This window comes from Poecilia reticulata, chromosome 12 (assembly GCF_904066995.2).
Source record: "Poecilia reticulata chromosome 12, P_reticulata-male-v2, whole genome shotgun sequence".
Taxonomy (NCBI): domain Eukaryota; kingdom Metazoa; phylum Chordata; class Actinopteri; order Cyprinodontiformes; family Poeciliidae; genus Poecilia; species Poecilia reticulata.
Window position 1 is genome coordinate 13,897,017 of NC_088841.1, and position 12,824 is coordinate 13,909,840.

Consider the following 12,824-nt stretch of genomic DNA (forward strand, 5'->3'; position numbering starts at 1 on the left):
CTTTGTGATCATTATTCATGAAAAGTGCCCAAATGTTAAAGAAAAACAATAAAAACAGCCACTACAGCACACAGAGGTCTTTTAATATGTAATTGAGAGTACAGCAGTCCTCCAGGATAATCTTAGTTTCTTCCACATGAGCTGAGACAAGCAGCAGGACTTGTCCTCAGCCAGTTTACACACACACCGTCCGTCTGTTTAACTTTTTATAAATTCAGAGAGAAAACACAAACACACCCTCCCTGATGCAAGCAAAAGTATCAAACAACCTGCCAGCATCCATTTACAGCAGTTTTTTTTATTTTTCAAGTATTCTGTTATGCTCATTTACTCATGGTTTAAATATTCCGATGCTGCATACAATGTAGACTAAATGATCTAAACAGAAGAGAGTACATGTCTCTAATAAAATGCACCACACGAATACATAACTCATTAATAAACTAGTTACTGTTAAATCGGATATGATTTCATGTTTGCTTTGCAGATGTTGAGATCAGAGATTTTTCTTTCTAGTAATGATCACAGGATAAGGTAAGGCTAGTGGGTTGTTTGTGTTTGGGGGTCAAAATACAACACGTAACATTGACAGCAGAGCTCAGTGGCAGAAAAACGAAGGGATTGAAAGGTGGTTTCTGCTCAGTAATGTGACAACACAAGCAGTGGTACTTTATGCATAGACTGGGACTGTTCATGTTCTCACTCACCCCCGTGACCACTGAGAGAAAATAGAGCAGGAGAAAAGAGAGAAAGAAGAAATGGCAGATCAGCAACTTGAATGCAATTTTTAAAAATATTTTTCCTGTGTAATTTAACATTTTAGGCATCACGTGCTCAAACCTGACTAACCTGAGTTACGAGGCCACCATCTTGTACTACACTCTACATAAAGAGTTAACAGTCTAAAGAAACAACTCGGGTCACAAAGTCTCCTTCTCTGGTTTCGTTTTGTTCAGTTTCAGGAGCGGCGCAGTCGCAGAAGCATTCAGACCTCTTGAACCTTTCTCACATGTTGCTGCAATGCAAGCCCAACCTTCAGTTTGCTTTATTGGACTAAATGAATAAAAAAAAAATACATGATTCACCAGTGGAAAGGAAAAATGGTTTTGACAAATTGGGATGTGGCCCACTTCAGTTGGACACTCCTCAATTAAATCTCTTACCCTCCACTAGACTTTCCAAATCTGCCCTTTGTGGAAGAGAAAGTTGAAAAAGTTCCTCTGCAAAATTAAGCAGTAGTACTAAGCAGAGGAACAAAAAGGGGACATAATCTACACTAGATGCATCTTTTTACCATAAAAAGACTGAGAAACCACGTTTCTCTTTTGCATAGGTTGTCTGAGAGTGCAGCAGTTGTAAGACGAGGATGTGACAAAGCTTTAGCAACAGTGAGACTTTCTGAAGACTGCGACTGGCAAAATAAGAGGATCCGCTACGTGATTTAGATGATGGAGAGAATAAAAGGGAAAAACGAAGGAGACTTTTATCCATTCAGGTTTTTCAAATTGAAGAATTCAGATGTCATCTACGTCTTCCTCACCTGGGTGGTGCTGCTGTTTTATAGATTTGGACAGTGGGAAAGAATGGATTAGCTTTTAAAAAAAAGAGAGAGAGAAAGGAAAATTGTGTTTGAGGGGTGTCTGTATGAGATGACCCACCCTTGTTTGACCAAACTGTTCAAGGAACATAGAAAAATCAAACAAGAACTAATTTGGCAGGATTAAAGATCAAAAACGAAACTCCATCAACCAGAAAAGAAAGTATGTTAAAAGATATATGATAAAAACTAATAAGATTGTTTCCTCACTTGCTGTTTTTCTTTTCTTTTTTTTTCTTTTTTTTTTTGAAGGATAATTACAAATTAAAATCTGGATACAAAAAAAAAAACCAAAGTAAATATTTTTAGACTGAATTCAGTTTGGATATCCTCTCTTAAAGAAACACTTCCACCACTGAGCAGCAAATGTTGCAAAGAAAAACACATTTTTCTCATTTCTTTACAAAACAAAGATGGAGTAAATCTTTCACGATCTCAAAGCATGCACCACGCTACTAATATGATGCTTATGTGCAAAAAAAAAAAAAAAAACATTAAATAATGTAAAGTACTTCCTCATCCTGAATAAAAGGTTCTGGTTTCACGTCATTCTGTTCATCAAAAAACAAAGGTGAGCAAACAAATCCTGATGAAAGTAAATGAAACGAATGCTAAAACTGAGACGACGCTTTCGAGAAGCTCAGGCATAGATTCATGCTAAACTCGTAAATGTTTACCCCTCTCAATATAAGAGGAGGGGAAGCATTCTGCTTTGAACTTGCGCGGATATACAATACGTTGACGCGGTTGACTAATATGATCATTTCATGGTCTCTGCGATTAAATTGTGAGGAACAAAGTTGTACGTAAGTCATGCTTTCAAGTATTCTGCTTCTCTGTGTGAAAACAGAGGGGCGGGTGGTGGGGTGGGAGGGCAGAGAGGCGGGAGCAGGAGGGTCAGACCGGGCAGTAGATGAGAGGAAGGTGGCGCTGTTGTCCGAAGCGCCTCTCTCTCTCTCTCTCTCTCTCTCTCTCGTCCAGAGGGGGGAAACAGAAGGAGGGAGGAAGGAGCTCTGAGGTCTAGTGTGTTGGAGAAGGCGGGGGTCTCCGACTGGCACGGACAAACAGAGAGGGGAAGACATGAAGAAAAGAGAAGAGGTCAGATCTGTTCTTCATAAAGTGAACTTTTTCTTGCTGTTTCGCTTTCTTCACGGATACCCGGGATAAAGGCTTTTGTGTTCTCCCAGGATTATTCATACAGGTGCACGAAAAGACTTCACAGACCCGCACAGTTACTTTGCAGTGATTTGCAAAAGTATCCACACCCTTGAAGGAGGTCACGTTTTGTGTCGTCGGAACCGTAACGTCTTCGAAAAAACCTGAAAGTTGCGTGGTATTTGTTGTATTAAGCCAATTTTAAGTAAATAGAGCTCAGTTTTGTGTGACTTAATCTCAGTTTAGAGTTGTCCCAGAGATAATTGCTAAAAAACTCAAAGAAGAATTTGAAAAATGTTCTTGTTTTCATTTGTGCAAAGGTGGTAGAGATAAAACCCAAGGCATTTGTCAAAGGGAGAGCTAACTACAAATACATAACACTTTTTAAATTTGAATCTAAAACGCAAGCATAATTTCCCTTCTGTTCAGTAACATCAAATCTCCATAAAACACGTTTAAGTTTTTTTGCTGTGACATGACTAAATGTAAAAAAATAAAAAATAAAAAAAAAGCTTCAAGGGTTATGAATTCCTTTGCACAGAACTGCATCTTGTGCACATGGATAAATCACAAAAAGTACCACCAACATTACAGAGTTCTCAGTTCTCTGGTATGTGGAAACAAAGGAACGTATTATAGGCCGGAGAGGGAGAACGAATGAAGATGCTGCGACTGCACATCCAACTGGGGTTAGCCTGCACGTAGCTCTGTTGTGCATTTTCTCCAACCAACAGAGACGCATCAACGGACAGGTGGGATGTCATGATGTTTACAACCAAAATTCAAGAAAAAACACAAAAGCTGTGCTCCTGGGCACTAAAAACAACCCACACTTTTCTGTTTCCCGTGACCTGGTTCAGATGAATAACTCTTAAAGACTCATGCATTGCTCTGAGAATAGAAAAGTGTGAGAAAGAGAGTAAAGAAAAATGCCGTGCAGAAAAGAAGATGAAGTCCGAGGAGGTTTGTGAACACGATGAGCATTTAGGAGGAGGGGTGGGGGGGACACACAGCAACCAACATACCGAGAAACGTTAGTCTTCATCGGTCAGTGATAGTGATTCTGCAGGAGGAACAGTAGTTATGTGTGTGACAGAGGTGTGTGTGTGTGAGAGAGAGAGAGAGAGAGAGAAGGAGAGGAAGAAGCAGGGAGACAGAAAAAGTGCAGAGTTACAGTGAAAGGGGGCAGGCCAGCGATGCATGTGCGCAGCTCTCTTCAAGAATAAATCCGTGTTCAAGACCCATAAAGAGATCTTTAGTTTATGTTTGTTTTGTTTGTTTTTTTTCCCCCAAAGAGAGCTTTGCACAGAGACTCTAGATTCTACAGTAGAAACAAGAGGCAAGCGGCTTTAAGACAATTAGCTTTAAAAACGTTAATAAATCACAAGCACAGGAAAGCACAAGGGAAACATAGAGGGCAAAGACACCAGGCGAAAACAATTATCTGATGCGATGTAAGCATGGGTGCAAATAATAAGTTGTTCGTAATTTGTAGCCGACGAAGCATTATTGTGTTTAAAGTTCACTTAATTACAAAATAAAAGGAAAAAAAATGTAGTCGGTGTCACTTGAAATGTATCTACGTAAAGATTTCTAACCATCTGCTGCTACTTCATCTACTGTCCTCTATCACAAGGCAGTACTCTCTAGTTTCATTTACCTCGTTTATCCCCTCATCCTGGCATCTTCACATTCCCCTGACATAGAATATCATAAATATTGGTTGAATGTCCAACTTTTTGCAACATGTTTCCATTTCGGGCTCCTGGCCTTAAAAGGCTTCTCATGCTTCTACTCACCTTGGCACACTGGGGGGCGCGCGGTTAGGCCGGGAGGGCACAGTGGGGGGCGGCCCGCCGTGAGGATCTGGAGACGCTCCGGGGCGAGACGGTACAGGGGGGCCCCCAGCAGGAGGAGGCCCCGGTGGGGGTCCACGGGAGCCCGGGCGAGCTGGTGGGCCCGGTGGGCCTGGTGGAGCCCTGCGATTTGGAGTTGGACTGGTCGCTGGAGACCTGGAGAAGAAATGGAGATGGGAAATAAAGATTTTCAGAGATTCAGATTTTCCAGAGAGGCTCAGATTATATCCTGACTGCACAAAAGCTTTAAAATGCCAAGATGAGGTTAGCTAGTTTATTTATTTGACCTATAGGTCTATCTTTGAAGGTTGGATATAGTGTTTGTTTCTTTGTTTTTTTCTGAAAAAGTTGATTTGCTAGCGCTTTCCTTAAGTTTCGAAGTTGAGCCACCTGTAAAAAGTTCATTTGCACAAAGAAACCTATAACCAAGCAACCCTCCCGACCCCACTAGGGGACAAGGGTGTAAAGAAAATGGATGGATGGATGGATGGATGGATGGATGGATGGATGGATGGATGGATGGATGGATGGATGGATGGATGGATGGATGGATGGATGGATGGATGGATGGATGGATGGATGGATGGATGGATGGATGGATGGATGGATGGATGGATGGATGGATGGATGGATGGATGGGAACTGTAACCACAGTGAGGATCGTTACAGAGCACGACGTTCAAGAAAAGATTCAAACTATTTCACGCTCATGTCTGACATACCTTCCTCCGGATCCGCCGCGTTGGACCTGCAGCCAGGAGTCATCCACTGGGGGCGGCATTGATGTGCTCACTGTAGTTGTGCTGATGTCGCCGATGATGCTCAGCGCCTCCCGCAGGGCGTGGTACATCCTGAGCATCTCATCGCGATGCTGCGCCTGCTCCTGAGATTCCTCCATCAGAGTGTTCTGGTCACCGCATGAGTAGAGCTGGGCCAGCAGCTCAGCGTTAATGAACTCTTTTGTCTTAAAAAAAATAAAAAAAATTTAAAAAGAGCAAAGATTTTTGTTTTTTGCACTTTTAAATCTTAAAAGCTTTTTTGTTGCTTTCGCAGAAGCCTCGCTGACGGCTCACATTGTTAATCATGAGATGCATGACCGTCTTCGGTATCAGGTCGCGCACGGTCTTGTTGACAATCGCCATGTAGGAGTCGACCAGGTTGCGGATCGTCTCCACCTGCCGCTCCAGCTGAGGGTCCATGCTGTGCATGAAGTTGTCTGAGCCGTTTTCATCGCTGCCTTCGCTCTGCGGAGATAAATTAGAGATGATGGGAGAGGGAGACGCGCAGAAGGGAGGGCAGTGGATTTTCTATGGATGTTTCGTCAACTTGCAGCTCGAAAACGTTATCGTTTCTTCACACTGAAGCTCAAATGCAGACAATGCGAGCAAGGGGTTTGCTGGTGTTTCTTTTTTTTTTTTTTAAAGCGAGTGTTTTGACAACAACAGCACTTAAATAATTTACATTCAAATTTTTAGTTCAACTTGCATGCTGAAAATCCCTGCATGTAGGAGAAGCTAAAGCTAAATCAAATAGAAGCACAAGCTTAGGAGGAGGTATCTATACTAACAATGTTGTAAAGTGTGTTCATATATTTCTTTAGACTGCAATAAATGTGTCTGCTAGATTTATTTGAGTTCTGTAACAGGATTAATATCTTTCATTTTTGCTGGGAACGTTTGAAAGCGCAGTAATTATGCATTAATTACTTTGACAAAAAAAAAAACACTGTCCTCTACCCCTACTGACCAAACATAATTATATTTTCTGAAATCTATAACGTTTTCTTATTCATATTAAATATCCTCATTATTTTTGAAACACCTACAGTAGTTGAAAACGTGGGTAACCTTTACTGATTACTGTCAGTTTATTAAACTAAATGAAAAATAAGCTCAGAAAAGCTAGTAAAAATGTGTGTGAATGAAAAAAAGAAACAGATGTGAAGGATACCGTACCTTTCCTTCCTTCTCCTACGAGGAGCACAACAGCAGTGCAAAGACATTGAGAAGGACACACAGCATGTGAGGCACGACAACAATGAAACCGACGATGCAATCGATGAACATTTTCTCCACGTGTCTAAAAATTTTCAAATGTGAAAAAAAAAAGAGGAAGGATTCTATTCGTACAAACGTTGCACGTTTTAAAGAAAATGCATGCATTCTTTTTCAGACTCGTGATTATATTCACGTCAGTAAAGAAATTAGGCTTACGGTTACGCGTTCAGGATAAACTCCGGCTCTGAGGAAGGAGGCCTTCCAGGCATCGACGTCTTCCTGGCTCTCACAGGCCAGCTCCAGCTGACGGTAGTCCTTGTACACGTTCCTGTGGATGCAAAACCCTTAAGTCGAAGGATGCAACCTGGGCAACTTCACACGTTTCAACTGAAAATAGAACTAATATAATAACAACCTTGTAGACAACACAATTTTGTTTTGAAAGCTGCCTTTTTCTTTACAGCATCAGAAATATTTTTCCAGTTGTTCGCATGCTAGACACAAATATTACTATTTTTGAGTTATTAGCCAATAGCAAATTGTGCTTATTGAACTAAGGTTCAATAAGTGATCGATAAGTGTTTAGATGCTTGGTGGTATTTGCACAGATTTCACTCATTTTAAATAACATTTCTACAGATATCTGCACAGTTCTGCTGTGCAAATAAAACTCTGCAGTTTTATTGTCTATATTTTAATTTTCAAATCAGACATCTACTTTTGGAACCTGCACATTCCTTTGGACCAGAATAGCTGTTTTTAATAACTACACAATACTTATGTTGCAACTTACTGTACAATATTTATATTCTCTTTTTAATCTCTCCAATGTGAGACAATAAAATAATTTCTTTTCCATCCTGAACAAATGCTTCTGCCAGCTGCCTCCTTATGTCAGAACTCTGAATGATGCCTTGTGAATTTTCTCACATCGTTTTATTTGTGTGTAGGCAAATAAAAGGGCACCTCTGCTCGGTGTTGAAGAGAGCAAAGATGTGCTTGCTGGACATGAAGCCCTTCTCCACATCCCGCAGCTTCAGGTTGTCCACTGGAAGCATGTACTTCTTCTCCTTCTCCTGCAGGGGGCGCAAAAGGAACACTTCGATGACAACAATGGATGCTACATGTACTGAGTATAGCAGCACAAATGGTGCTTTAAAGGCTCTGCTGCTGCTTTGGCAATGCGAAACCAGCGGCGACTGCATTGTTAGGGATGGTTTAAATGTTTTTGAAACATAAAGAAGAGAGGGGAAAAAAATCGATTAAAAAAACTCAAGAGACTTTGTGCTAAGCTCCCAGGCTGATGAACTGGGAACAAGACAAAGGAGTCTCTGGTTTTGATTACAACTTTGCGTATTCAACTCACACACATATATACAAACACAGCAGAGACTCGAAATGTCTTGTACTTGTAAATCTGCACACAGCTATGTGGTATACAAACGCCCAACTGTTGATGTATCAGGGAGGGAACCTCAAAGTTAGTCACCTCAGTCGGAGACATGCCGGCTCTCTCTAATTCACACAAATGTTGTGGTTGAACTCCTCGGGGTCTATTGTTGGAAAGTTTGTATTTTTTACTACACACAGTAAAGTAAGAATTAACAAAATTGCACGCTAAAAATAAGCCAGGGTGACAGAGTTTCTAAAAACATGCACTCAACGCGCACACATACGCTGCTCCTCTTATAGTAGTCTCTAACTAACCTTAAAACCATCTGGAAGGCTAACCGCAGGCGTGCCCTGCCCAACCATGTGTGTATGTGTGTGTGTGTGTGTGTGTGTCAGAGTTAAGAAGGAATAGACGCAAGGGATTTCACGTGAGACCAAACTCCTTCATCAAAGGATTTATGACCTGTGCAGCCAAATGGTCATATCCCCTGAATCCATGTAAAATCTCCACAGACACACAAAGGAACACACAAACACACGTTTGGCAAAAGCCAGCACTTCTTGGTGTCTACTACACACACTCACATGCACATAAGTTAAAAAAAAAAAGCAAAAATCAAGCAATCGCCCGAGACTGCTCAATGCTGACATCATCATTTATAGCACTGGTGAGTATCCCACTCCCATTCTCCTCCCTCTCCCGCTCCCCCTTTTTCTCTTTTATTTCTTTTGGTTCAGCATTTCTGCTTCTTGGCGTTCCTCGTTCTTTTATTTTCTTTTCAGTTCCCTTGTTCCCCTCACTCCCTGGCTTTCCCCTCTCCCGGGGAGTGAGCAGCCTTGGACTGATTCATACATTTTCCTTTCCTGTGGCCAGTAAATCCAGTCAGGAGAACTGGAAAAGATGGAGGAGAAGGAGGAGGAGGAGGAGTGCAGAGGACTGCTGGGTGTCTAGATGTTGAGGGGAAAGTCAAATGAACAAAAGCAGACATAAAGAACTACAACTGCTGCAATGTTTTGATAGATTTGATGTCCGTTTCAGCAGGTAGAAATGACGCCACAATACAATGTGGCAGCATCGTATTGTTTTCTTTCTGGCAATCGGATCAATTTTTAAGGATTTTCTTTGCTAGCGTGTGTTCAGGGATGTAGACTGAGTGCTTTCTCACATGCTCCCCGTAAACTGAAAGTCAGCGTGAGTGGGCAACGATACAGATTTCAGACGTTAAGCACACACTCACACGGACACATGGGAAAACAAACAAAAGCACGCAAGCACTTTATTTGACCTTAGTCTGTAGAATGCAGTCGACATAAAATCCACACTTTGGGACTGATTCAAACAGACAGATGCAAAGAGGCGCTAAAGGCTGACTTATGAAATACTTTAAGGCCTTGAAAAAAGTTCCCAGGCTACTTGAACTCTCCCAAATTTTATAACTGAGCAACCAAAAGCTTTTCCATATTTTGTCAGAATTTTACGAGACACAACGTGGAGCCTTCTTGCAAAACGGAAGAGAAATGATATATGGTTTTCTAATAAATTCTAATAAATTATGACATGTCCCTAAGTCAAAACTTTGCAGAACATAGTGCTAATGCAATTGCAGCTGCAGGTCTTTTAGGGTGCGTCTCTGCCAGCTCTGCATATTGAGAGACTAAAACATTAGCCCTTTCTTTTTCACCAGATAGCTCGAAGTCAGTCTGATTCAGTTCTGAACTTTGACTGGGCCATTCTAATACACCTCTGAGCCTTAATCTAAACCACTCGATCACAGCTCCGGCTGTATATTCAGTGTATTTAGTGTTATCTTTTGCAGATTTTGATAGCTTTTCCTCTGGGACTGTGTTACATTTGTCTTCCTCCATCTTCCCAGTAAGTCTGCTGATGCTGACCGTTGCAGTACTATGATGCTGCATGTTTGGGATGGTGTTTTGGGCAAGTTTTTTGTTTGTTTGATGTTTTTTTTTTGTTCCCTACCATACAAAAAAAACAAACTTTGCATGAAGGCCCTATGATGACATCATGGAAAAGGAGAACCTTGATAAATTTTTAAGTCAAGCAGCATTTGAATCATTTTATGGATTCCTTTCAATATTTCAGCCTCCTAGGGCTTAAAAGAACAGATGCATCTCCAACAAGAATAAATTACACACAAATGGACTCCACATACCAGTAAGGAGAGCGCTCAGGGAAGGTGCTTGCACTGGATTTAATTTATGAAGATTTAAAAGGACCGAATAAACGTTTTAATCACAAGAGACATTAAAACCAGCTTTAAATTTTATTTCAATTTGCTGTTATGCACAACTTTGTGTTGGTCTATCACAGAAAGTCCCACTAAAACGCAGCCCAGTGGTGATTACTACTTTTTCAAGCCAATTTACTTTTCTGATGCCCAAACTCTGACTTTCAAGTCAACATAGACTTGGAAGTCTGTGTTGACTAAACCACTAATCTGGTTTTTGGAGTGGACTCTTCCTGTTTCAATTTTTCTTTTCAGTGTTCCTTCGTCCATAAATACACCCCAGTCAGTCAGCGCGTGTTGTAGTTGGTGCGTGAATAAAGTGCAGTTTGCATGGATCTGTTGTGTGAGTGAGTAAAAACTCATTCACTAAAGCCAGAGGAAGTTCCCTCCTGCATTCATACATGCATTTCGCCCTCCTGCTCACCATTCAAAAAAAAATATTATACATCTGAAAATCTGAAAAGCTCAGGCACCGTTTCTGAATGTTAATCACACTTAATCACACGTGGAAACCTAACACCCCACAGAACACGCATGAGTACATGGTGACCCTTACACATCCCGGAGCCAATTAACAAATCGGAGTTGATTGGTTGGTAAAAAAGAAAAATAAATAAATAAAAAAAAACGAGAAGACGCTTGTTTAATGCCTTCGCGTTGTTTTAAGGGTCTGCACGCTCGGTGTGTGTGTGTTTGTGTGTGTGTGTGTGTGTGTGTGTGTTGTGTGTGTGTGTGTTGTGTGTGTGTTTGTGTGTGTGTGTGTGTGCGGTAACGTGCGCGTCGATGGGAGTTTGATAGAAAAGTCCTGGTGACTTGGGCCGTTCATCAAAGCGATGTGGAGGAGCCGCACGGCATCTGGGAGCAATAACGCTGCCTCTAACCCTTCATTACCACAAAGACCGGGCCCTGGGTGGCAGCCAACGGCAATTTTCACAACCCTCCTCCTCACCTCCCTCCGTTTTTTCTTTTCCTCCATTCTTCTGCCATTCCCCCATTGAGTTGTGTCTTAAAAAAAAAAAAGTTTAACACAAAGGGCAGTTCTGTTGTTCCGACATGATGTGGATGCAGGAGGAGAGTTAGTTAGCGAGGATAATGAACCCGCTTCAGCTGGTGAACTGGTGAAGAAAAAAAGAAGAAGTCATTTTTCACCACTATAGAAGACTTTGCAAATGTGATAAACACTGGACACTAAAAAAAAAAGACAACAGACCTGTGAGAAAGAGCAGAGGGAATATCTGAGGAAAACCTAATTAGTCTTTATACAGTTTGGACTTTATTTAAAGTAAGACCACATGTTTACAGCATTTAAATCAGGAACAGAAAACCTTAGTGGAGAGAAGTCCAATGGGAAACTATTAAAGTGGAGCTATTTCAGGTTCAAGTGTAAAAATTTGCAGCTGTTTATGACTCATCAGTCTGCACGGTTTGTTCAATAATCCTCCTAACAAATCACCTTGGGCAGCGGACCAGTGTCCACACGCTCTCTAATAGCTCATAAATTATAGTAAAGTGTTACCTGATAACACGGCAAGAATCCCCCTCACTGGTCTGCAAGCTGCAGCGTCCAGATTCCTGACAGCAACAACACTGAAATCCCACGTATGATTGATTGAGTTTCGGCTGCATGCTCCGACCGTCTCGGTCTCTACCTCACCGTGTTTCTCTGCTCTTCCTGTGAAACCGAGCGCAACAAAGAGCAAACTCCTACATTAAGACAGGAAGCCTGATGCGCAACAGCTGGCAGAACCCAACAGGTCATTCTTCCTGTTTAGTGACTCACTCCATGAATTTGGAGGAGATACTGTACAGGATTTGCATACAGAGAAGGAAGGGAGGAAGGAAGCAAACGAAGGGAGGAAAGGAGAAGGAAATAACCCAATAATTTGGGCTAGTTAACCTTTTACTGGAGGAAATAAATGAAGGTTCATTTTTCAAAATCATATTTTCACCATGTCCATTTATTTAGAAATGTCACAGCTTCAAACTAAAAATGCAATTATCAAAGTACGAAGGAAGGAAGGAAGGAAGGAAGGAAGGAAGGAAGGAAGGAAGGAAGGAAGGAAGGAAGGAAGGAAGGAAGGAAGGAAGGAAGGAAGGAAGGAAGGAAGGAAGGAAGGAAGGAAGAAGGAAGGAAGGAAGGAAGGAGGAAGGAAGGAAGGAAGGAAGGAAGGAAGGAAGGAAGGAAGGAAGGAAGGAAGGAAGGAAGGAAGGAAGGAAGGAAGGAAGGAAGGAAGGAAGGAAGGAAGGAAGGAAGGAAGGACGGGAAATATATGTTTGTTTTTTTCCTACCGCTTCCATTTCAGTAAATCACTTTCATTAAATTCCAGACTTTTCTGATGCCGATCAACATGTGTGCTTATTCACATCTGACCATCAAAAAACTAAGAAACAAATAAAAACCTGAAACCTCTGCCATGGCAACACCTCTGCCACTGTGATGCTCGCCACATGTGTGTTTCATGGAGACCAAGTGTTCAATTAGTCATTTCTGGCTTACCGGTTTTGCTGATGGCTAAAGCTCACACTAAGGCGTTCGCTGTTCTATGACGGCATGAAATCTGAGGAATATTTATAGTCCCCC

General features: G+C 41.6%; 1 protein-coding gene across 9 annotated transcripts in view; it reads right to left on the reverse strand.

Annotated features, from left to right (window-relative positions):
* Positions 1 to 503: 503 nt before the first annotated feature.
* dnm1a (dynamin 1a) overlaps positions 504 to 12,824 on the reverse strand; it is a 49,949-nt gene continuing 37,628 nt past the window's right edge. For 3 of the 9 annotated variants that reach the window (XM_008424354.3, XM_008424344.3, XM_008424353.3), the window contains 7 exons: positions 7,572 to 7,681; positions 6,822 to 6,933; positions 6,564 to 6,578; positions 5,682 to 5,852; positions 5,331 to 5,572; positions 4,552 to 4,764; positions 504 to 2,648 (listed from right to left, as the gene is read on the reverse strand). In XM_008424354.3, the coding sequence (XP_008422576.1) occupies positions 2,618 to 2,648; positions 4,552 to 4,764; positions 5,331 to 5,572; positions 5,682 to 5,852; positions 6,564 to 6,578; positions 6,822 to 6,933; positions 7,572 to 7,681 (894 nt within the window). In that variant the 3' untranslated portion in view covers positions 504 to 2,617. Of the gene's footprint in view, positions 2,649 to 3,777; positions 3,816 to 4,412; positions 4,450 to 4,551; positions 4,765 to 5,330; positions 5,573 to 5,681; positions 5,853 to 6,563; positions 6,579 to 6,821; positions 6,934 to 7,571; positions 7,682 to 12,824 lie in introns of all 9 variants that reach the window. The other 6 variants (XM_008424356.3, XM_008424355.3, XM_081613735.1 and 3 more) reach the window with 4 other exon arrangements.